Source organism: Phoxinus phoxinus (genome assembly GCF_949152265.1).
Source record: "Phoxinus phoxinus genome assembly, chromosome: 10".
In the NCBI taxonomy this organism is placed as follows: domain Eukaryota; kingdom Metazoa; phylum Chordata; class Actinopteri; order Cypriniformes; family Leuciscidae; genus Phoxinus; species Phoxinus phoxinus.
Window position 1 is genome coordinate 12,003,617 of NC_136885.1, and position 22,260 is coordinate 12,025,876.

Sequence of the window (22,260 nt, forward strand, 5' to 3'; positions counted from 1 at the left end):
GGGTGTCAAAAGGGAGACAGGTTTTGGAACAAAGCAAACTGATTATATTCCTGTAGATAAATTGTTTTTGTAAATATAGTGACAAATCCAATAAACCTTTTTCAATGTAGTTTAGAAATGTGCAGTCTGAGGAGCTTTCTTTGTTCTGAATGACGGTGGAGTATTTCGCTGACAGCCAAGGAACACCCCTCTTGCTTGTGATTGATGCAAGCAACCTCAGGATGCCGTATACGACATTTGACGACTGGAAGGGAGGTATTTGAGGCCATATCTGAGCTTTCATTCGTTTACCTTTAATGAAAGAGACCATGGAAAAAGATCTTTTCTCTGATAGCATTTAAAGACAAGGTAATGGTAACTGCACTTTAAATCACTCTGTGAAATATTTGTCATCTTGTTTAAAGAGTACTATCACAAGGAGTCTTTGTTTTGTCTAAATTACTTAACAAAAGCCTCTTAAGGCCACCAATGCTGTTTGAGAAATGGGCGTCCCTGCATACCAACAGGTCAAAGGTCAGAACGGGGCAGGGCGTAGCCCAGAAGGTCAGCTTGAGCCTGCAGGAAAATGTTTGTCGTCTGGCAGATGGGGCCATTCCGGGTGTAAATAACGATAAGAGGTTCAATTGGGCTGGAATGTTTAATTCAAAGTTTTTGGAGTATGTTATCAGTCTATTTGCATGATCCAGATCCGTTCACATACATTATGGCTGCCTTTAGTGAGTGAAACCACTTATAAACAGCTTAAGTTCGCAAATTATTCTTCTCCCCTCTAAGTCAGCCACAGATCACGGATAACCAACAGGCATTTGCCAAGGGCAGGGGTTCCCGAACATTTTTATCAGCTGAAGTATCTCATTCGCACATGTATTGTTGTTATATATATATATATATATATATATATATATATATATATATATAGTGCGACACTCACTCACTAATGCTGCCTTCACGTGCAATCTGAACACGTCTACTTCCTGTTCCTGAAGTTGCGATTACGAGCTTGTCGCATTCAAGTGCTTTGTTGTTGGAAAGAACAGGAATGGAGGACACCAGGTTAATTCTTGCATATTTATTGGGAAAATCTTATTTCAGCCAAAATAAGATTTAGCGTCCCGTTCATTTACAATCATATAAACATTCAATCGCTATCTAGTCAGCTTGCTGACGATTCTTGAACTTCGGTCAAATACAGGCTATTTCCGCTGTGTATAAAAACATACAATACACTTCAGAGGATTATTTATATTTGTAAATATGCTCTATTTTAACAGCAAGACAAGGAGATGTAGCTGTTGTGGAAAAAACTAATAAATACAAGTCACAGCAGCAATATTTCTCCCCTCCGCTATGTTTAAAATTTATGGCTCACTCATCTCGGGAACGTGTCATTTTTTTTTTTTTTTTTGGGAAGCACGTTGCCACACCCGTACACATAGCTCAGATTCACGCTTCACATCTATATCATTCATCTTCGGCCGCTCCAAGGGGTCACCCACCTACAAATCCCAGTTTATCCTTTAAGGATGCATAAAACAGCATGGCTATAAATAAGAACACTTGCTCAGCTGTATTTATTATAAGAAACCAACAGTTGACCTCTGACCTCTGCCTGCATTTGCACAGCTTTCTTATCCATGATGCAGTAAAAATAGTCAAAATGTGTTTTTACGAACATGAAAAAGCCTCTTGGGGAACAATCTATTGAGCTGCGTTTTGGCACTGGCATCTGGCTGGAAAAAAACCCCATAAAGGCTTAAAGAAGAGCTCTTTCTCGAGTCCAAAGCATCATTGACAGGACGTCAGATCAGAGAAACAATGGGGAGAGATGTGGGTGGAAAAAGAGGGGGTGTGGGGGCAGAGGGATTTAGCATAAGAAAGACCCTGCATGAGAAAGGTGATGGGCCACCCTAAGGAAAAAGGGCAAAAAAGGAGAGACCACACATGAAAGAAAGCCGACATCTGTCCACCCACGCCAGGGACGAGCTTTAAGAAATCAGGACATTTATTTGAGTCTTATGCACCAGTAGAGAAGGAATCAAGTTATACAATTGAGATATTTAAAAGCTTCTACATGTTAAAGGACTGTTTTATTTTTTATTTGCCATGACTGATGTCAGACAAGTGTCCATGATTTTATGCTAATTACATCTTAACAGTGACCTTTGGTCCATCGATTTTTAACATCCACGTGATCTTGATTATCGCAATATAAGGGCTCCATGCAGATTTTCCAGAAATAATTTACTCATAATCTGTATAATTTCATATATGGCAGTTCGTCACTGACCCCATTAATGTCACACCACTAACAAGTGTAAATAAAATTTATTTATAATTTCATAGACCCCAAAACACATACATATTTCTAACCGACTGCCACAGACAACCAGTCTACAACTCTCTTGCTTGTTTTTTCCCCCCCATCATCCATCTTGGTTGCTGCAGCATCATAAATAAAATTAATAAAAAAAAAAGAGATGTGTTTGTGCATGTTTTTAGGGGTTTGTGTCAGTGGTATCACTTGCGCTGTACTTGTGTAAAGGAGGAGGGGGTCTGTATGGGCTGTACTGGCTGTGATGACTGGAAGGGAAGTGGTTTCTTACGGAGGTCTGGGGAGGAGATGGGCATGACGGAGGGGAGGAGCTGGTTCCGTTTGATGATCTGTAGGGCCAGCTGTGTGTTTCCTGTGGAAGCAACAATTACAGTTTTAAACCATTAATCAAAAAAAAAAAAATAAAATTTGACAAATGATTCCAGGTGAGGAAAGGTGACCAGCCACCCTCAAGAAATATAGAGACATTTCTCAGCAGGCACTGTGTGATTAAAACCTGTGCGAGTGACTCACCGTTCTGCAGTTCTAAGTAGACGCCCAGTAAAATGGCTTCCGGAGGAATCTCCTTAGTGTTCACCATTGACGCAGCCTATATAACCGGGAATCAGAAAGCAAATGGATTGGACAGTGTTTAAAAACTGTATGCATGTAGTGTCCAGATAGATAATTGCATTATTGTGGTTTTTCAGTGGTAAACTACACAAAAATGTGAGTGCTTCACATGAGATGAATGTTTACCTGATGGAGGCACTTGCGGGCTTTCTCGTACTCACTCCTCAAACAATACGCACTGCCCAGGTTGAAGAGCATTGTGGCCCGGGCAGAACTTACTGAGCTGGGGTAACATAAAGGTGTCTGTTTCCCTGCTGTAGAACACCAAAAATAAATAAATGCATACATAATAAACCAGACTATACACTGTCTTACACATCTTAATGATCTCGGGTATAATTGAGGACAATTAATCAGTGCATGTTATTCTGATTGTGAAAGTTTTTAAATCATATTTATAAAACAACTTAATAATAATTAAAATTATGGTATACGGTTAAATGGTAATTTTTCTCTGCTTGGGTGAAAAGTAGAAACCAATTCTACAAAAGTGCAAAGGAATTATTGGTAAAACTATTTTAGTGTCCCTGTTACAAGTACTTACTGTAGTAATAACAGGAAATTATGCATAATTACATGCAACTAACCCTAAAGCAAACTAATTATATAGTAAGTACATGTTAATTAATATTATTACTCTGCACTTAAATGTATAGTTACACTGTAACAAGGACACCTTAAAATAAAGTGTAAATGAATTATTTTATAAAAATCTAGTTTAACTTCTTAAATAGATTACAAAAAGTTTAGATTTCTAATATTTCTGTTTTTGAAAACCGTAACAATATATTGCACCTCAAATACATTATGAGTGTACAAATTTTATTGTTTAGCTTCAAAATGTCTTTAAAAATACTTTATGGTGAAATGTTATCAAATATTTATAATGTTTTCACAAATTTGTTTCACTAACTTACAAAAAATATAAATATTTGTTTTTCTTTTTTAGAATAATAAAGATCTACTACCAAACTACCTATTTAAGGCTGTCTTTAAAAGAATTGTATCTTTTTAAATGAGGCTTTTCTTTTTTTTTATGATACCAGGACAGCTGTAGAACACAGATACTATTTACTTTATACCCCCCAAAAAATATCAAAATTATTTTTAATTCAGAAATTAAAAACATTTATCATACAAGAGGTATACATTTATTTTTTTAATTAATTAATACATAAAAATAAAAACACTTACAGGACTCCACAGGCTCCAGATCTCCTTTATCAGAACCTGTCATTAACAGCACAGGCACATGTCAGAAACCACACATCACATCCTTCGACATTTGTATGTTTTGATTATGTGCTCATTTTCATACCTTGGTCTTGCTCGGTGGATGACACACCTAACGAAACGTCGGTAACGTTCTCTGGATTGAGATGTGCAATGGCGTCGGAGATTCGGTCCAGAGAGATCAGGGCTTCAGCAGCATATAGGTGACCCAGGAACCTGAGAACACACGCACCACACAACTCATCAAAAATGTATTATTGATCAGCTAAATACATTATTTAAAGCCACTTCTCAAGACAAAGACTAATGCTAAACTGACTGCTTTACACTGCAGCCGCTGATACCCCACTTAGTCTCAGCTTCATCTGTGTCTGAGAAATCTAGCTGGAATAAACCAAACCAGACCCGATTACGATATCATGTTCTGGACAGTCCAGGGGCCTCATTTATAAAGCTTGCGTACGCACAAAACGGGGCTGAAAACATGCGTACGCCAGTTCCTGCGCAAAAGGTGGGATTTATAAAGAAAAACTTGACGTGAAAGTATGCGCACCTCCACGCAAACTCTGACCCATGCGTACGAACGTTTTGGAGACGGAGCAGTTTGGCGACACCGATGGTGAGCAGGAGTTAAATGTCTTTTTGGTCACTTTTAGACAGAAAATCTAAATAAATTTATACATATACAGAAAGATAATACAAATATAATTTCACTCACCAAGACTATCACTTGAAGCAAATATCCACACCTTAAATGTCCGCGCCAAGCGAGCGCGTTGGGCCGTTTAGTGAAACTGACGCATATCTAACGGCAGATGAAGTAAAACTGTAAATCTTCATTATGAGTCCTAATCATAAATAGGCTACAGTGCGTGTTCTCAATAACAGTTTAAATAAAATAATGATTTAAACTATGTTTTACTTCTGATATAAACATTTAGATGCCATTCTCATTAATGAAGTTAAACTACATGACATTTACTGAAAAGTTAAAATACATATATATTCAATAAATAGCCTATAAATATTTGTTGTAGATGCAATGCTTTTGAACACTTTTCCTTTGGCATGCTGTGTTTTAATGTTTTAACTACAGAGATAATTGCTTATCATGATAATAGCAGATTGTGCAAATATAATGCACAACAAGGTCTATCTGTTTCCATTACTACTATAAATCAATTAAAAATACTATTTGGCCAGTGGAATGTAATGTAATGTGACGGCACATCCTTATTTCATATTTTCCTAATGTCTTGTATATTAAACATGTTATCACGTGGATGAATAATCATATGCAAATGATATGCAGATGATGATATGCATAGTAAAACTAGGCGTTGTAAGCTCCATATATGGTTATTTTGGGGAGGAGACGCATGTGCGCACAATCTTCCGCTGAGTGGGATTTATGAAGTGAATCCTGCGCAGGTTCTGGCGTACGCACGGTTTTATAAGTCTGAATATTTTTTTGCGCACGCCATTTTTGCCTTTTGGGCGCACGTACACTTTTAGTAAGGATTCTACGCACAGTTTTATAAATGAGGCCCCAGGACATTTACAAAACAGCACGTCAATTTAGGGGGACAACATTTTTGAAAAAAAGGTCTGCAAAAGAGCAGGGTAATGAACTACGGTTATGTTCACACTTCAAATGTCAGGTCCAGACTCCAGACCAGAGTTTGATTGCTCCCCCCTCTCCTGCTGTATTGTGAAAAATATTATTATTTGGGATTAAACCACGGTGCGTTTGCATCATCAAAGCAGCAGCTTTAGCAGTTTACTCCGGTTGCTTGGTAATGACGACAAGAAGGAGAAGGCGACAAAATGCATAGCGTTGCTCACCTCACTATTAGATTTTGAGCCTTTGGTTTTGTTTCGAATCATATGTTATAAACAGTGGTTCATTTCAGAGTTTTAGTACAATTTCACATGAATTGTACCCCAGACCACCAGTTTTAGCAAACTTAGGTTTGGAAAACAGTTCACATCATCCAAAATAATTGAACCTGGGTGCACACCAAAAGTGCTAATGTAAAAGCACCTTAAAAATAAAACCATAAAAAAATCTTCGTCACTTGAAATAAAATAAATTAAACAAATTAAAATGTAAAAAAAATAAAATAATCTAGTTGCTGTGGAAACATCTAATTTTCATTTAGGTTAAGTTGATGTTAACTAAAACTGAATTAATAATTAATAAAAACGATATACAAATGACAAAACAAAATGAACACTACAATAACACTGTAAAAGAATAAGGCATTTTGTAACTTTTTTTGCAAGGAAAAACATAAAATAAAATAAAAAACTGGTTGTACCACACATCAAACATCCCATTACTCAGGACTGGCCATTTTAGGAGGGTAAATATTTGCTGAATGCTGTAAGTGGACCCATAAAAGATGTAAATCAGCCGGAAGAAGAGAGACTCACTTGAGCGATCCTGACAGCTTCGTCTGATGCAAGAGCTTTTCTGCGTGGTTAAGAGCCATTAAGTTGTCCCCAAGAGCAAGAGCCACATATGCACTGCAGGCTAGAATTGAGCACCTGTGAAGAGAGACGGGCCAAAGAGAAGTAAGCAGATGAAACTAACCCAACCAATGTGTCATCTGCCTCACGAGTAGTGTAAACGGGGTCCAAATAATTTAGTGATGAGGTGAGTAAAACGCATTCAGGTAGTCAGTTTAATTGCAGATTTTTTAAAATCAAATTTAAGACTTTAAAACTTAAAATAAAATACTATGTCCATACAGGGTAAAAAAAATAAAAACATACAATCTCAAAATAAAGTATGCATCTATAACATACAAGTGTACTTGACGCTAGAGCTCGATCACGATTCTCTCACTATTATGAAAAGATAACTAAATAATAACATGTAATATAATAGAGGTTCTGACAAAATGACAATTGCTGCAGTCTTTAAAAATATTCAGTGAATTATCTTTTTTTTTGGGGGGGGGGGGGTAGGTTTGAATGAATGAATGAATGATTCAATGACTTACCTCAAAGACTTCAACTTGTCTCATTACTGGATGAATCAGTGTCTTTTGAATGAATCTCATGAATGAATGATTTAACGATAAAAAAATGTAACAGTCCCTTGTTGAAACTATGTAATTGATCATTTTATTTGAAGCATCAAAATACTTTCAAAAGAATCGTTGTAATTTAGGAATGAGATTGCATGGGTGTTTCAATCAAGATCGCGATCTTTAAACGATAAATCGTGCAGCTCTACTTAACGCATTTTCCGGAATATCTTGCATTTTGTTTTATCATCCGAAACATGCTGTGACTTATATTCCAAAGTTAATTATATCATGCAATTAACGCAAATCAATGAAACATGCGACCATCGCACACATTTGGATTTGTGTTTAATTAAGAGTTTATTTAAAAATGTTTTGCATTTCTGAATCTAATAATAAAATGTGACTTTTTCTCAACAATGCAATGCAGTCGTGTGTCTCTGTGAGTTTTTCATTTAATTAACAAATACATCTTATTGTGTCCCCAAAAGACCAACAACAAGCAAAAAAGTTTAAAAAGATAATTATATAAATGATAATTAAGATTTTGATATTTGAATTAGTCTACACTTGAAACTTTAATGGCCTGGTTTCACAGACAGGGATTATATTAAGCCAGGATTAGGCCTTAGTTCAATTAGGAAATTTAAGTAACTTTTATAAATGTGCCTTAGAAAAAACATTACTGGTGTGTATTGAGACACAGACACAACACATATTTTAAGATATGTCAGTGCTTATGCTTAAACCAGCTCAAAAATGCATTTTAGTCTGGCACTAGGCTTAACTCTCGTCTGTGAAACCGGGGGTAAGACTTTTTAAGGACCACCATCACATTTAATTCAGATTGAGCGAAATCGGATCAATTGCAGTGTTTACATGAAGGCTTTTCAATCTGATTGAGCCATCAATCAAATTAATACTATTTTATTGAATGCAAGCATAGCTAATGATCAATATTTGCTGTAAACAAATAATTTGCATTAACACAATGCATTCCAAAAAGTAGGGACTAAAAATGCATACAATGACAGGAATGCAATTGTTTACAGATGGAAATACATTTGTTTAGTACCTAGGGGTGACCAGGCACTCCACTAAAGTCCATCCTAACTATATCCAGCACTAATTTATTACATTTTAACAGCTCTCCTATTATGACTAACATTAACTATGCATTAAAACAGGTCAAATTTATATCAACTTCTGAATAAAAGTGAGTGAAATCTTTACTGCCTGGTGAGTTTTAGGCCTTTTTGCTTATAGAAGAGTTTTATTTTCCATAAAAGTCCTTTTGTTTGCAATTCGTTTACCTTTTATAAATTCAGTCTTAATGTGAACAGGCCACAAAATTGTGGGCACACATGAACTACTGCACGTTAAAACTAACTTTAATGAAAAATTATTTGAATATAATATTTGCTTAGCTTCCTAAACGGCAAGCTTCGCTGACAGGGGAAAACAGAGAAATGCTCGATGCACTGAGTGGCTGCCTGTGACACAATAGCCAGCAGGATTCCAGGAAGAGCCCTTTGAGTAAATGGTGCTCGGGCTCATAAAAGTGTCAGTGTATCAGGGTGTCAGTGCAGGGTCAACACAATCCACACACCACACCCCTTCCCTTCACAGCGAACCACGTCCGGCCAGCCCTCTGGAGCAGACTGTCCCGCTGGATCAAAGATGAGGGGGAAGGGGAGAGTGTGGGATGGAGGTGGGGTTGAGGGTCTAATCAATTCCCGAGGCAAAAAAACAGAGTAATGCGAGAGTGAACTGTGAAGTGGGGGTGTAAAATAAGAGGAGTATTGTGGGCTGGCCGGGGGAAGGGTATTCACAATTATAAGTATAAAAGGTATGCTGCCTGAAGCAAAGCTTGCTGCCAGAGGAGTCTAACAGAGACTGTTGGTTAAAATAATGGAGGTTAACTGGCTTTACTGCAATTACTAATGTAACTAGCAATTGTTGCATTTTATGTGATTTGTGAACTAAATAATTCTAAACCATTATGAAAACACTATGGAAGACAACAATACAAAAAAAATATGAATATGTAAGGTTTGGTTTTAGACAATTCAAACTGACGGGAGCTAATGTTAGCCATGTTTGGAATAGCATACTACAATTTGTGAATAAAATCTGCCTGTAATAATTTATCCCCGGAAGAATCAAGCTGTCATTTTGTTTTGTGTTTTAAAGATTTTTCTAGGCTCATAATTTACATGTCGCAAGTTAAGATGTTGTTACTCAAAATTGGATGTAAAATATAACGGTTTAAAAGGGTTTCTACAGGTTATATCAAGGTAAACTTAAGACTTTTTAAGACCAAGTAAAGGAAATTTAAGGAATAAAAGGAACTCAATACGTCAATATGTCGTCTAAATGTAAATGTCTAGGGAGAAACACAATGAGTTGTATTTTGCAACCGAGTTTGAAAATACAACTTGCAACAGATATCCATTACTTTTTCATTTATTTCACAAAAAAAGCTTGAACTCAACCCACTAGAAAATGAAAATACAGGTGAAACTCAAAATTAGAATATGGTGCAAGTTCATTTATTTCAGTAATTCAACTTAAAAGGTGAAACTAATATATTATATAGACTCATTACATGCAAAGTGAGATATTTCAAGCCTTTATTTGTTATAATTTTGATGATTATGGCTTACAGGTATGAAAACCTTTTCACAATATTCTAATTTTGAATTTGGGGTTTTCATAAGCTGCGATCCATAATCATCAAAATAATAACAAATAAAGGCTTGAAATATCTCACTTTGCATGTAATGAGTCTAGATAATATATTAGTTTCACCTTTTAAGATGAATTAGTGAAATAAATTAACTTTTGCACGATACTAACATTTTCAAGTTTCACATGTAACTTTTACTGTACTTTCTGATCACACTGCAAACAATTAATGTTATTTCTGTTCTTCCAGTACAACTGTCTAAAGAGTCTTATCAGGATGCATTTACTGGAGATACAAAATGACACGAGATATGAAATCAGAATGAAGTAAGAAACAAAAATCTACCAATAGGCTCAAAAAAATCACCTTAATTCAAAATGCTAAATGTAATGCCATGACTTTATGAATTTAAGACCTTTCTGTTCTCATTTAAGGCCTTTTTATACAAAAATTAAGACTTTTTAAGGCCTGCAGAAACCAAGTAACATAATTAAACATGCAACACGTTGAGGTCATTTGATAAAAAATTTAGGATACCATTGCTTCAAACTTTCACAAACTAATTTTTATATATAATAAATACTGAATATGTTTCTAACAATGTACAATGTGTGTAAATATGACAAAAACATTGAGAGATTTTAATTCAGCCCAATGAAGGATTTGGTTTTCTGTGGTGGCAAGTGCCCTAGAGGAAGACGTCTGTGTTTTCTTACTCTGTATTTCTGTCTTGTTTTCCAGTACAAGTTTCACCACTAGAGGTCGGTAATTCAAAACAATCAAAAAGACGTAGCTTGATGACGCACTGACGGAGATTGGAGTCATGGGAGTTGTCGTCTTCACCTCCACAACCGTTTTTGCTTTATATGTTTTATCATTGGCGACAGAACCAGCAGCAAACGATAATTAATAATTGTGGTCCATCACAGATGTGCAAAACAAACAACTGTTGCTTGCTAGTTGCTACCAGAGATCGTCGGCTTTGGCGCGATAACTACTACTTTCTGGATTTTGTCAAGCAGCGCACTGTGTTTCTACCGACAGCTGAGGGTAGGGACAGGCAAAACTGGTTAAAATTGTGGATTTCTCTGAATTTAAACATTGTTGGGAACATGTGGGGCAATAAAAGAACACAATTCAACAAAACATAACATTGTTCTAATGGTTTTTGGATATTTTAATGCAAAAATCTTACATAATATACCTTTAACATTCATAAATCAATTTAAAAAAAGCAGAAAAACCAAATTAAGTTTTTTAATCTTAAAGCTACAATATGTACGTTTTTTCGTCCGCTAGGGGTCGCTAACCTCTTACAATAACAAAGGCGTATGTTTATGACGCAGTGACAGATGAATGATGGAACTAATAATGTTAATGGATGAGTGAAAACATTCATGTTTTTAACATTACAGTGGTATGAAGCAGGTCGCGATTGCTAATAATAGACAGATATCACACGCGAGTCCCGCGGATATAAAGGAAAAAGGATATTTGATTCTACTGAATTACCCGCAAGTGCTGAATTACTACTCGCACAGGTCAGTTTATTTGACGTATTAAACTTGTGTGGTAACGCAACGCTGTTTCACTTGTTCTAACGTTACAGCATTTGAGTGTGTTGAAAGTTATAATGTTATTCTATGTGTTAGTTCGTTTGCTATATGAAACTAGCAGCTTACTAGTAAGCTAGATCAACATTAGAATAACATACAGATTATGTTCTAACATTTCATCATGTTGAGCTATATATACCATTGATTTGTTTTATGTACATTTGCTCACGTGTCTAATAAAGAATGTTCAAGAGCGGTGTCGCAGTCAAGTCGTGACTCGTGGAGCTCTGTCAAGTCCAAGTTTGTCACGGACGTGGAGCTCTCGGCATCTCGAAAACGCCACGCCGATATTGAGCCTCATTTTAGTTCTCCTTTTTGGTCCCAAAGTCTGCTTGCCATGGTCCATAATGTTTGAAGAACATTGAAAGAAATAAGAACAGCGTGCCGCTAAGCGTTACGCACTTCGCAGTTGTCCACGTCTGTCGCCATGGTTACGGCATGGCTATGGCATTACGAGCGGAAAACCGAGGATAGCGGGTATATTGCGTCATTGACAGGCAAATTTTTTTTCCGGGACGGGCCATTATTTAAAATTGGAATTTCTCTGAAATAAAAAAATATTTTGAGACTTTTGGGATATTGTAAGTACACAACTGCAGGAAATATATCATACTGTGCAAGTGATTTTTGGATATTTTATTACAACATTCTTACATATTGTACCTTTAAACTAGAAAAGAAATCTGCCAATGTTCTTGTTTACTTAGAAGCATAAACTCTCTTAATTTTGATTTAACATACGACTTAAAGGGGGGGTACAATGGTGTTTCATGTATTCAGAGTTGTTTACAGTGTTAAAGAGATGGATTCTCATGCTAATAATGGCCAAAGTTTGAAAAGTTATTTTGAACGAATAACAGAGAATTTCTGTGCTGAAAATCATACTTCCGGGTTGCAACACGTTTCGGCTGTTTTTTTTCTATCGTAGATCTAATGACGTAGACCAGAGTGGAACTCCTTATATGAGCATTGCTCTCGGAAAAGCGCGTTCACGCACACGTCGACCAGAGGAGAGAAAGACCGCGCTCATCGACGCGCTACTACCGGAAATCATCATCAGCAGCGCTAAATAGGAATGGTTGATGTCAAGAATGTCTCCAAAAAAGTGTGTTTTGGGATGTGAGGGAAAGTTTACCTTGTTCAGCTTCCCAAAGAACCCAGTGTTACTGGAACAGTGGATGCAGTTTGTATTTCCGGGACAGCAAAGGAGTGTGGCAAGTGCGGTTTTGTGTTCTGGTCATTTCAGTGACGAATGTTTTATTAACAAGCCCCAGGTCGTCGCTGGATTTGCAAACCGGTTGCAATTCAAACCTGGCGCGGTCCCAGTGATAAAACACCCCATTCATGTAAGTACAACGGTATCAGATTTATTTCTTGTGCTGGAAATCCCCGCTTGACGGTTTTTTCCGGATAGAATCGGAAAGCTGTATTTTTAGTTTATAAATATGATGAAACTAAAGACTTTTTGGAGATATGAAGGACGCACTATTACTCTATAGGTACTCAAGATTAACATGAGATTGACTAAGTATTTTACCCCCCCTTTAATATCTAACGTAATTTTGCTTCTCGAGTAAAAGCTTCTTGATTTAGGAATTTAAGATTTTTGTACAGAGCAAGAAAATCTCTTTTGCACTGGCTGACAACATTCGTCAAGCAATGGGCTGAGCCAAATCAAATGTGTTAAAGCAATCTTTCAAATCATCTTCAGGCTCTTTTTTATATGAAGTGAGAAATTAATTCCAGAAAAGTCTCCTGTAACCTCACCTTAGATTCTCCACCTCCTGCTTTCTCAAGGGTGATGAGGGAGCAGCAGGAATGAACTTGTCTCCCTCTTGGGTCTTCCCACTGTCAGTCAAAGAAAAAATCCAAGTCACCAGATCATCACTATCATCAAAGGGTGAGAAGAGGGTATCTGACAAGTTCTGAAACGTGTTCAGCAAATTCAATCTTCAACTGTATTCAATCTAGTCTGGGATCTGTTTTGCCAGCATCTGGGTTTGCATGCATGCATGTACATGTACCTGCAGGCATCGCTGGTCTCGCTGCCGCTTTCTGTGCTGCCCGGCTGACTGCAACTCTTGGAGCCGTTGTCTGGTTTGCTGTCGTGCTGCTGGTGCTCAGGCAGCAGGAGCAAAGCGTTACGCAGACAGATTGCTGCAAACTCCATACTGGCCACTGGGATTGCTGCTGACTGGCCTTCACTGCACACACACACAGGTATGCAAACACATTTTAGCATGGAAGTGCATCAGAAATACTTTTTAATAAGATGGAAACCTAAAAGGCGTGATGCACATTTGTATGGAGTCACTTGATATCTTTGAATGCTACTCCTGTGAAGAAGTGCACCAGGATGACATCTTCTGGAGAGACTCTGACATTACAGTACTTTCACCAATTTGAAATCTAGTTACACCCCTCCAATCAGGCACACAATCTCACACGGCTACTTTTCTAATGCCATGCCCCATTAAGTTAAATCAATCTTCCTCACCTGTAGATGGTGTTTTGTGTGGACTGTGATGCTAGAACAATCTTGCGATGGTAGCCCTGCCCAACAACAGCCTGCACAATCCCCTTTTTACTGGGTAAACCTTTTGTTTCCTGCTCCGTGCTCTGAAGGAAACAACAAAAAGTTTATTTATCAAAGTAACAACTTCAAAATGACATGGATGTTATAAAACCTCAAATGATTCTCAAAATCATCTACTCATTAACCAAAGCGTTTCCTACTTTAAAAGAAATTAAAGACTTGGGCTGCGTTTCTCAAAAGCCTCATGATCCAAGTTGATCTTAGAGACCATAAAAAATACATCACCGTCTAAAATCCTTAATGCAATTTAGTGTGGAAAATATTATTTGCAAATATATTTTACTTTGGTGTCATTTAAGTATTTGGGTGTGAACAGGCCTCTACACGAGGCAAACCAAGTGTACAGTACGGTTCAAAAGTTTGGGGTTGGTAATTTTTTTTTTCATTCTAATGTTTGAGAGATTAAGCTTAAAGTTGCATTCATTTCATCGAAAATTGAATAAAAAAGCCACATTGTGATTTCTTTTCTTTTTTTTACCATTTAAAATAACAGATTTCTACTATATTTACAATGTATTTTTTTCCTGTGATGGCAAAACGGTATTTTCAGTAGCCATTACTTCACAACCAAAATTATTTTGTTGCTTAATATTTTTTGTGAAAACCAAGATACATAAACTTTTATGAAAAGCATTTATTTGACTAACTAAAGTTACTTTTTTGGCTACTTTGTACTCTGAGCATCAAAGATAATTATAATGTAATTATAACTACATTTTTTAATAAGTATATGTAATCTTTACTTTAATACATTACATTTGTGATGAGTAATGCAATTACTATTCACATTTCGATGGCACCTAACTTTTCCTGCTACAAAAGATGTGATGTCGCCATCTACAGGGCATTAAAGGTACTATATCTTCAACAAGGCTACTTTACGTGATATGAGTGCATTAGAAGGAAGTTGCTGAATTGCAGGTGTTTCATAAGAGATGAGAACACGACTGCAGCCGGTGATGAGGCTGAAACCAGCACGTCCAGTGAAAGTAGACTGACTATTTCATTTGACTAAACATTATTTTATGTATCTGTTATATTGAAGAGACCTTATTGAAGGATATTGGTTTACTAATGCCATTTCTGAGCACTTGAGCTTAACTGACACGAGTGTTTGCAGACATTTAAGAGGCTGTTGTGTCGACCTTGATTTATTGAAATTTTGAGGTGTTTAGAAAATACACATGATTACTCTCCTCACAAATCAACTGTTTTTTTGTTTTTTTCACTGGCATGTCTCTTAGTTGTTGAGAGCTAGTGCATCTTTGAGCCTACATTCAGTGCGAGTAAAATACCTAAATACGGTTAAAATCAGGTAGACTTTTACTCAAAAGTGGTATTGGAATTGGTGACTTAACTTGTAACGGAGTCGTTTCCACTGTAAGGTATCCATACGTTTACTTGGGTATTGTTTTCCGGTACTCTTTACATCTCTGTCAATCTTACCAACCCCAAATTTTGAATGGTAGTTTAAGTATACACATATTCCAGCCACATTTTGAAAAGCAAGGGGTTCTTTCATTTTACATTTTAAAAAAACGTGTGTTAATGTCAGTACCCCTTTATTAGCTGTGATGCAGCACTCTGCGAGCCTGAGCCAGAGTCGAGGGCTGGAGTGATACACCTGCACCGCCTCCATCAGACACTCAAACGCTGCCAGCGGTCGCCCGATATGAAGTAACTGAATCCCACAGTTATACAGCAACTCATAGCGCTTATTAGCTAACAGAGCACACATGGGGATGCCCGTGAACATCTTAGCTGCTGTGGAAAAAAAACAATAAAACAACATTAATTTAAAAAGGCAACACTTTTTTTTCCTATTATGAAATTTACATCTATTATGATCAGGCATGTAGAAGGTATTAATTTCTCTTACCCTGCCCATTACCGCCATCACCAAGCTGGGCGCATGTGTTGTCATTTTCTTGAAGTGCTTTTTTAAAGTAAAACAGACCCAGGTTGTGCTTCCCCATGGCAAAATGGATACAACCAAGATTATTCCAGAACATACACCTCACACATTCACCTTCAATGGAGGAAAAAAAGGACAAATCTGAGCCAAAACATTGCAGAAGAGAAAACCTTTTGACTGGAACATTTACTGAAATTTCTAAAGTGAATTTTACATCTCAGACACCACTTCTTGGAATAAACAGATTTAAATGATTAAATGAGATTCACATGCATCGATTAAATGGAAGAGAATGGAATGGGATCCATTTTTTTCGTTTTAAAGCACATGTGGGTGGTTTTTAACTATGATGCACATTACAGAAGTCATGTACCTGTTTTTAAGGGTCCTGGATGCTCTGCAATATTTGAACTGTTGAGGAGTTTCACAGCTTTACGATAATTTCCCCTCAAATACTCAAAATTACTCTTCAAGAAGAGTGAGGGCGCAGACTGAGGGAGGAATGTGTAAATACAGACGATCAACAAAAGTTACATTACAAGTGTATTACGAAACATGTGCAGGTGTACCTGACCAACATTTACAGTATGCATGTATTGTGTGAATGTGAACTCACATTTCCAGATGTGTTCATTACAGATTTGATTTCCCGTTTGCAGGCCTTGAGTGACTTCATCTGGATATAGGCTCGTACTTTATACTGCACACACAAACATATCCAAAACAGCTTGATTTGTAGACAATGTTGCAAGCTGATCAGCATTATATTGTTTTATGTATTAGTTTAGAACTAATTAACTGTGCAACTCTATTGCAAACCATTATTATGTCTAATCGGGAGTGCTGTAACATTCATTATTCATCTGCTCTCACCTGGTGCATCTTTGATTTAGCTGCCTCGATCATAGCTGTGAACTCTGCCTTCAGAGCGGCGGATTCCTTATTCATGCTGTTGGCGCTCTGTAAATGACACGTGATCCAAAAAGTTGAAGTTGAGAGAACAGAATCTGGAGCAACAACTCCATTTAGCATCTCACAAAGTGTCATTGTTTTTAACCCATTCTTCATTTTCTAGGGCAGAAACTGGTGAGCTACAGCCAAAGGTTTGGTTAACCAAAAATGTTTGTTACTCAGGCAGATACAAATATAATAAGGCACACTACTGGTCAAAAGTTTGGGGGCAGTAAGATTTATTTTTTGAAAGAAATTAATACTTCTATTCACTAAGGACACATTAAATTGATGAAAACTGACAGTAAAGACATGTTACATATTTTTATTTTGGTAACACTTAAGTTCTCATTAGTTAATATCATTTAACGCATTTAGTATGATTGAGCAATACATTTTTATTTATTAATCTTTGTTATAATTAGTTAATAAAAATTACAATTGTTCATTCATGCTATCTAAGGTCCATTAAATAATATGAACAAATACAACTTTTGATTTTAAATATGCATTAGTAAATGTTGAAATTAACATGAATTGAAATTAATAAATGCTTTAAAAATAGTTTTCATCATTATGTCATGTTCATTAATATAGTTAACTAATGTTAACAGATAGAACCTTACTGTAAAGTGTTTATTTCATTTATTTCAAATAAGTGCTGGTCTTTAAAAAAAAAAGTTTGCAATCAAAGGAATAAATACAATTTTAAAATATATTAAAATCAAAAATTGATATTTTAAATTATTTATTTTTTTAAACCACCCCAAACCTTTGAAAGGAAGTGAATTTGGTCTATTACCCACAGTAGCATTCTCATTGTAAACTATGCCAAAACATAGCATAATTAAAACATATCAGTCATTTCTGAATTCAAGCTTATCAATAAAAAGAAGAAAACAATGATGGACAAAAATACAGCATGACAAAAAAAAATACAAGCCTGTCAAAGTAACAAATAATGATTATTTTGTAGCACAACCTGTGCCATCACAACCCTACAATGGTTTATCAGTAATGTTATTTGAAAAATGCTCCGGGTGGAAGTTTTTCTTACAGATGTTATCACTTTAAATATAACAACAAGAACTAGCGAGACAGGAAGAAACTATCAAATACCCAAAATTATTTGGAAGATAATTTACATCTACATCTCTCACCTCTCCTTTGCCATTTTTGCTGTTCCCTTCCTTCACGGTGAGTTTCTCCAGCACAGCCAGCAGGTGCAGTGCCTTCTCTGGCTGGAAGGTGAGCAGGTACAGATCCACCAACAGGAAACAAACGGCCTGAGCAAACTTTTCTACTGGGACAGAGAAACCCATCAAGCAATGCCACACTACTGACACAAGAACTCACTGCTGTACAACTCAACTCTCTCTGCAGTAACAACAGTTTTTATTTGCATTCTGAAACATACCAAACGGTTCGAGAAACTGGTAGAGCTTCTCCCCAATGGATATAGCTTCTGAATACTGTCGCATGTGGTAATGGATCACTGCTTGATTGTAGTACAGGATACTGTTCTCGACATCATCCAAACCATCAATATCTTCCACAGCTGCATGCATCTGCAAACAACGATTAATCATCATTAATAATAACATTATAATAACTAATCACTAGAACAACAACCGCCAAACACGGGTGGATTTCAGCTGTGGCGTGTAACGCAGTCACTCTGGCTGGATGAATTTTATATATAATATACATACATTTTTCAATTGTAGTCTTTTAAAAAGGTATCTGAAATATTATCATAAGTGCAAAGTAGTGTTGTCAAAAATACAGATTTTTCGATACTGTAATACCGGAAACGCTTCCAATTCTAATTTTCCGCAGGATAGATACATGATACCAGCTGTGCCTTTTCTCTCTCTCATCTCTCCGAAAGCGAGTTTACACACAAACCCGCCTCCCTTCACTCACACATTTATTTTGCTCCGGATAAATATAGTTGGTGTTACAGGGCTTGAATTTTGGCGTGGGATTGTGCTTAATGCAAATAATTGTACTCTTTCCCGCAGATTTTGTGCTCACACGCAAAGTGCGGGCACATAAAGCCACCCCTCAGTACAAATTTGAGTTCTATTCGCTGCTTATTGCGCTTTAACAGTCAAATACACACAAAATGTCAAAATTAAAACTCATATCTTCAAGCTTGCCCAATAAATAAGTATCCTCGACACTGTTTTCTCTGTTCTCCACTTTCTCAGCCCTATTTGCTACTTACTTTGTCGTAATTATATGCTTTGATAAATAGTACAATATGTTTTTCTTTGATTCATGTCAATTGTTTGTCTGTTATAAGAAGATGGCCTTTGTATCTGTTTGCTTGCTGTTTATTTGTTATTTGTATTGCATTGTGAAGCGACCTTGGGTTCTTGAAAGGCGCTATAGAAAATAAACATATTAATATTATTATTATTATTAAAATGCCGGTCTTGGCGAGTATTCACGTAAACACAGTCAGTTATGTTGTGAGTGAACGTAAACAGTTGAGAAAGACACATGTGTAACAGTATAATAGATCTGTGTGTCAGGTCTTAAAGTGACAGCAGCTATGATTAATATGAGTTAATATTAAAAATATCTATATGGCAGTTTTTCCCCATGGTATCAATGTCAAAATTGTGGCCAGTGAAAATGCTGAGTGGCTAGTAACTTTGGTTACTTTGGTAACTTTGGAAAATCACTACCCAGAGTAAAAAAGTGAATGTCAAGCCCTGACTATAATTGCTGGCCATTTTTATGACATTTGTTGAGCAACATTTGACAATGAAACAGAGACTAATGTAATACCACCATACCTGGTTTTTCAAGGTCGTTAACATCTGCTTCAGGGTGCTGGTTGTTGTCTGCCCACTTTTATAAAACTCAGTGATTGCTTTATTCATTGTAATCTTGTAGTCATCTTTGTTCAGCTCCTGGAGGTTGTCAAGGTTTCTCAGGGACTCATCATAGCTTCCAGCCTAAAGAGACATCACCACAATATAACATCAACTGATATTCATGCATACAACCACTTGCTCAGACAACTGTATTATAGTTATTTACGTTAAAAGCCTCAAAGGCATTGGTTGCCATCTCTTTCTCTTGATCTGAGATCCCAGGGGATGAAATGTTGTCATGTTTCATGTCACCAGCTTGATCTTGAGAGGAAACAGATGCAGTTAAACGACAGATGATTGAATCAACTCGTGCAAGTCCTACTGACAACATTCACTACTACAGTTTTATGACTGCAAACTACGCTTTAAACCTTTAAGACAAATATAATTTGATCTTCGTAATGCAAGCTATCAAAACAAGGTAAATTCAAAAGCCTAACTGTCAGAAAACGATACCGTTAATATGCTTAAAAGCATTTCTTATACAATAAACCACTTATACAAACATAACGTTAATTAACATTGTATTGCATGAACAAACAGTATTAGGCCAGTTCAATGACGCAGTTAACTATCTGTTTAGGTCTCGTTATAACACTAATTATACATTTGTAACCTAATACGTTAAATGTATACGAATATAAAAATAAGAATTTGTTTGTAAAAAAAAAGATCTGTTTACATTCCGGGCAGCGTTCAAGAACAGCTGCAGTGTGTATCAGACTGACTGAATATTATAAACGCCGCTCACCTGAGCCTGTTTCAGCCATTACTTCAAATGTATGGACGCTAATGCGCTTTTACAACGGGTAAAGATGTAAGTTAAATCCACTATTTGAATATATAGAAAGAAAAAGTGGAAGGTGTGTCTCTCCAGAGCAGATTCAGAACTCCGCCATGAATATTACCCACAACCACCGCGCGAGGTTTTTTTTTTTTTAAACCAGCCTTTTATGTACGCGATCGCCACCTATCGTTTTGGAGGATGAACTGCAGCTTGCTTAACCATTTCGGACCCGAATTGCTTTTGTTCAATGTTGAGGTCAGTAGGCAGGCTATAGTAGGCCAGACCTTTAGGTCAATGGTTTCCAATCCTGGAGTACCTCCAGCACTTCAAATTTGAGATGTCTCCCCAATCAAACACAACTGATTCAACTCATCAGCTCACTATAGGCTAACGATTCCAAGACCTCAAATATGTGTGTTAGAAGAGAGACATCAAAAATGTGCAGTGTAGCTTTAGGATATTTTGCCATGAGTTCCATCGGTAAGTTCCCTTTGGGTTTTTAGAATAGGCTATTTATGCGCAACCAAAGGTCAGTATCTTGTTCTAACCAAGACTAAAAACTTCGATGATAACTAGCATTCACAACAACAACGGATTTGTTTATCCCAAATGCATGCTTCGTTTATGTTCTGTCAGCATAATACTGTGCAGGATGACTGCAGGGATGACATAGGCCTATTTTTGCAGGCCAAAACCCATAATTTAGCACTTACGGTTCTATCGTCCTGAAGTCATGGCTTTTTTATGGGTTTTTTTCGTTAAATGCCTGAAATAAGGTCAGTTAACAAACATTCAAAATATGTTCATGTTTTAATGTAGCCTACCACATAAAATATATTAAATACCTGTGTTTATTAAAAAAAAGAAGATTTTTTTTTACTTATCTTGAAAAAGTGGCTAAACAAGGTTGTTGGGGACATAAAGGTCCTCACACCAAACAGATTAACTCATACTAGTCCACTTTCACAGCATCATTGTGTTTAAAATTGTGCTTTTGCAAACTATTCTAACTCAAACTTACAGGAAAATATATATTTTTTTTAAATCAAGACTGAAAGAGTTGTCGAATACTAAATGGTGGTGATGCTGAAATACAACTGTTGTGTAGTTAGGCAATTGTATTTAGACTTCAAAAAGTGGTGTTCATTTGTGAATATTATAATGTAGGCTACAAAACGTGTACAAAACAGAATGTTTTCTGCAATAATGAAAAAAAAAACGATGGAGGGAACCAGGGTGAGCTTACTTTCAACCAACAAAATTATGCGATCACTGCAGCACAGGATAATGTTTGGCTAATGGTTAAACTGAGACTGACTTTTCTTTACCAAGAACTTAAAACTTTTTAACATGATATTATGACTTATGTGAACAATGTTGTCTCTTTACTTTTAAACAGGCAAAGTATTATTTATGTATAGTTTTAAGATGCACTACATAACTGTTAAGTATATTTGCATTGTGTCACAGCGTCATGCTTCAATTCAAAGAAGACTCGTTATTATTTTAAGGAACAACCACAGTTCTACTTAGTATCCAATCTAATGATTCCGATATGCAATCTGAGTGGCACCAAATTACAAACACCATTTAAATTTTTTTTAAA

General features: G+C 36.4%; 1 protein-coding gene across 1 annotated transcript; it reads right to left on the reverse strand.

Annotated features, from left to right (window-relative positions):
• Positions 1-1,056: 1,056 nt before the first annotated feature.
• Positions 1,057-20,793, reverse strand: cnot10 (CCR4-NOT transcription complex, subunit 10). The gene is made up of 19 exons (XM_079625948.1): positions 20,619-20,793; positions 20,034-20,128; positions 19,787-19,948; positions 18,397-18,547; positions 18,140-18,279; positions 16,902-16,988; positions 16,645-16,728; positions 16,402-16,519; positions 15,993-16,142; positions 15,672-15,877; positions 14,015-14,136; positions 13,542-13,721; positions 13,285-13,365; positions 6,614-6,727; positions 4,263-4,393; positions 4,139-4,174; positions 3,071-3,198; positions 2,846-2,921; positions 1,057-2,684 (listed from the first exon to the last, which is right to left on the reverse strand). The coding sequence occupies exons 1-19, from the start codon at positions 20,635-20,637 to the stop codon at positions 2,518-2,520; spliced, it is 2,247 nt and encodes a 748-aa protein (XP_079482074.1). The 5' UTR covers positions 20,638-20,793; the 3' UTR covers positions 1,057-2,517.
• Between the last annotated feature and the right edge of the window lie 1,467 nt (positions 20,794-22,260).

What these genes read in the sequence shown, in the direction of transcription:
- cnot10 (XM_079625948.1), bottom strand. An exon ending in TCCAGGACCCTTAAAAACAG is followed by an intron (nt 16,143 to 16,401) that starts GTACATGACTTC and finishes CCTCCATTGAAG; the next exon opens with GTGAATGTGTGAGGTGTATG. An exon ending in TGATGGCGGTAATGGGCAGG is followed by an intron (nt 15,878 to 15,992) that starts GTAAGAGAAATT and finishes TTTTTTCCACAG; the next exon opens with CAGCTAAGATGTTCACGGGC.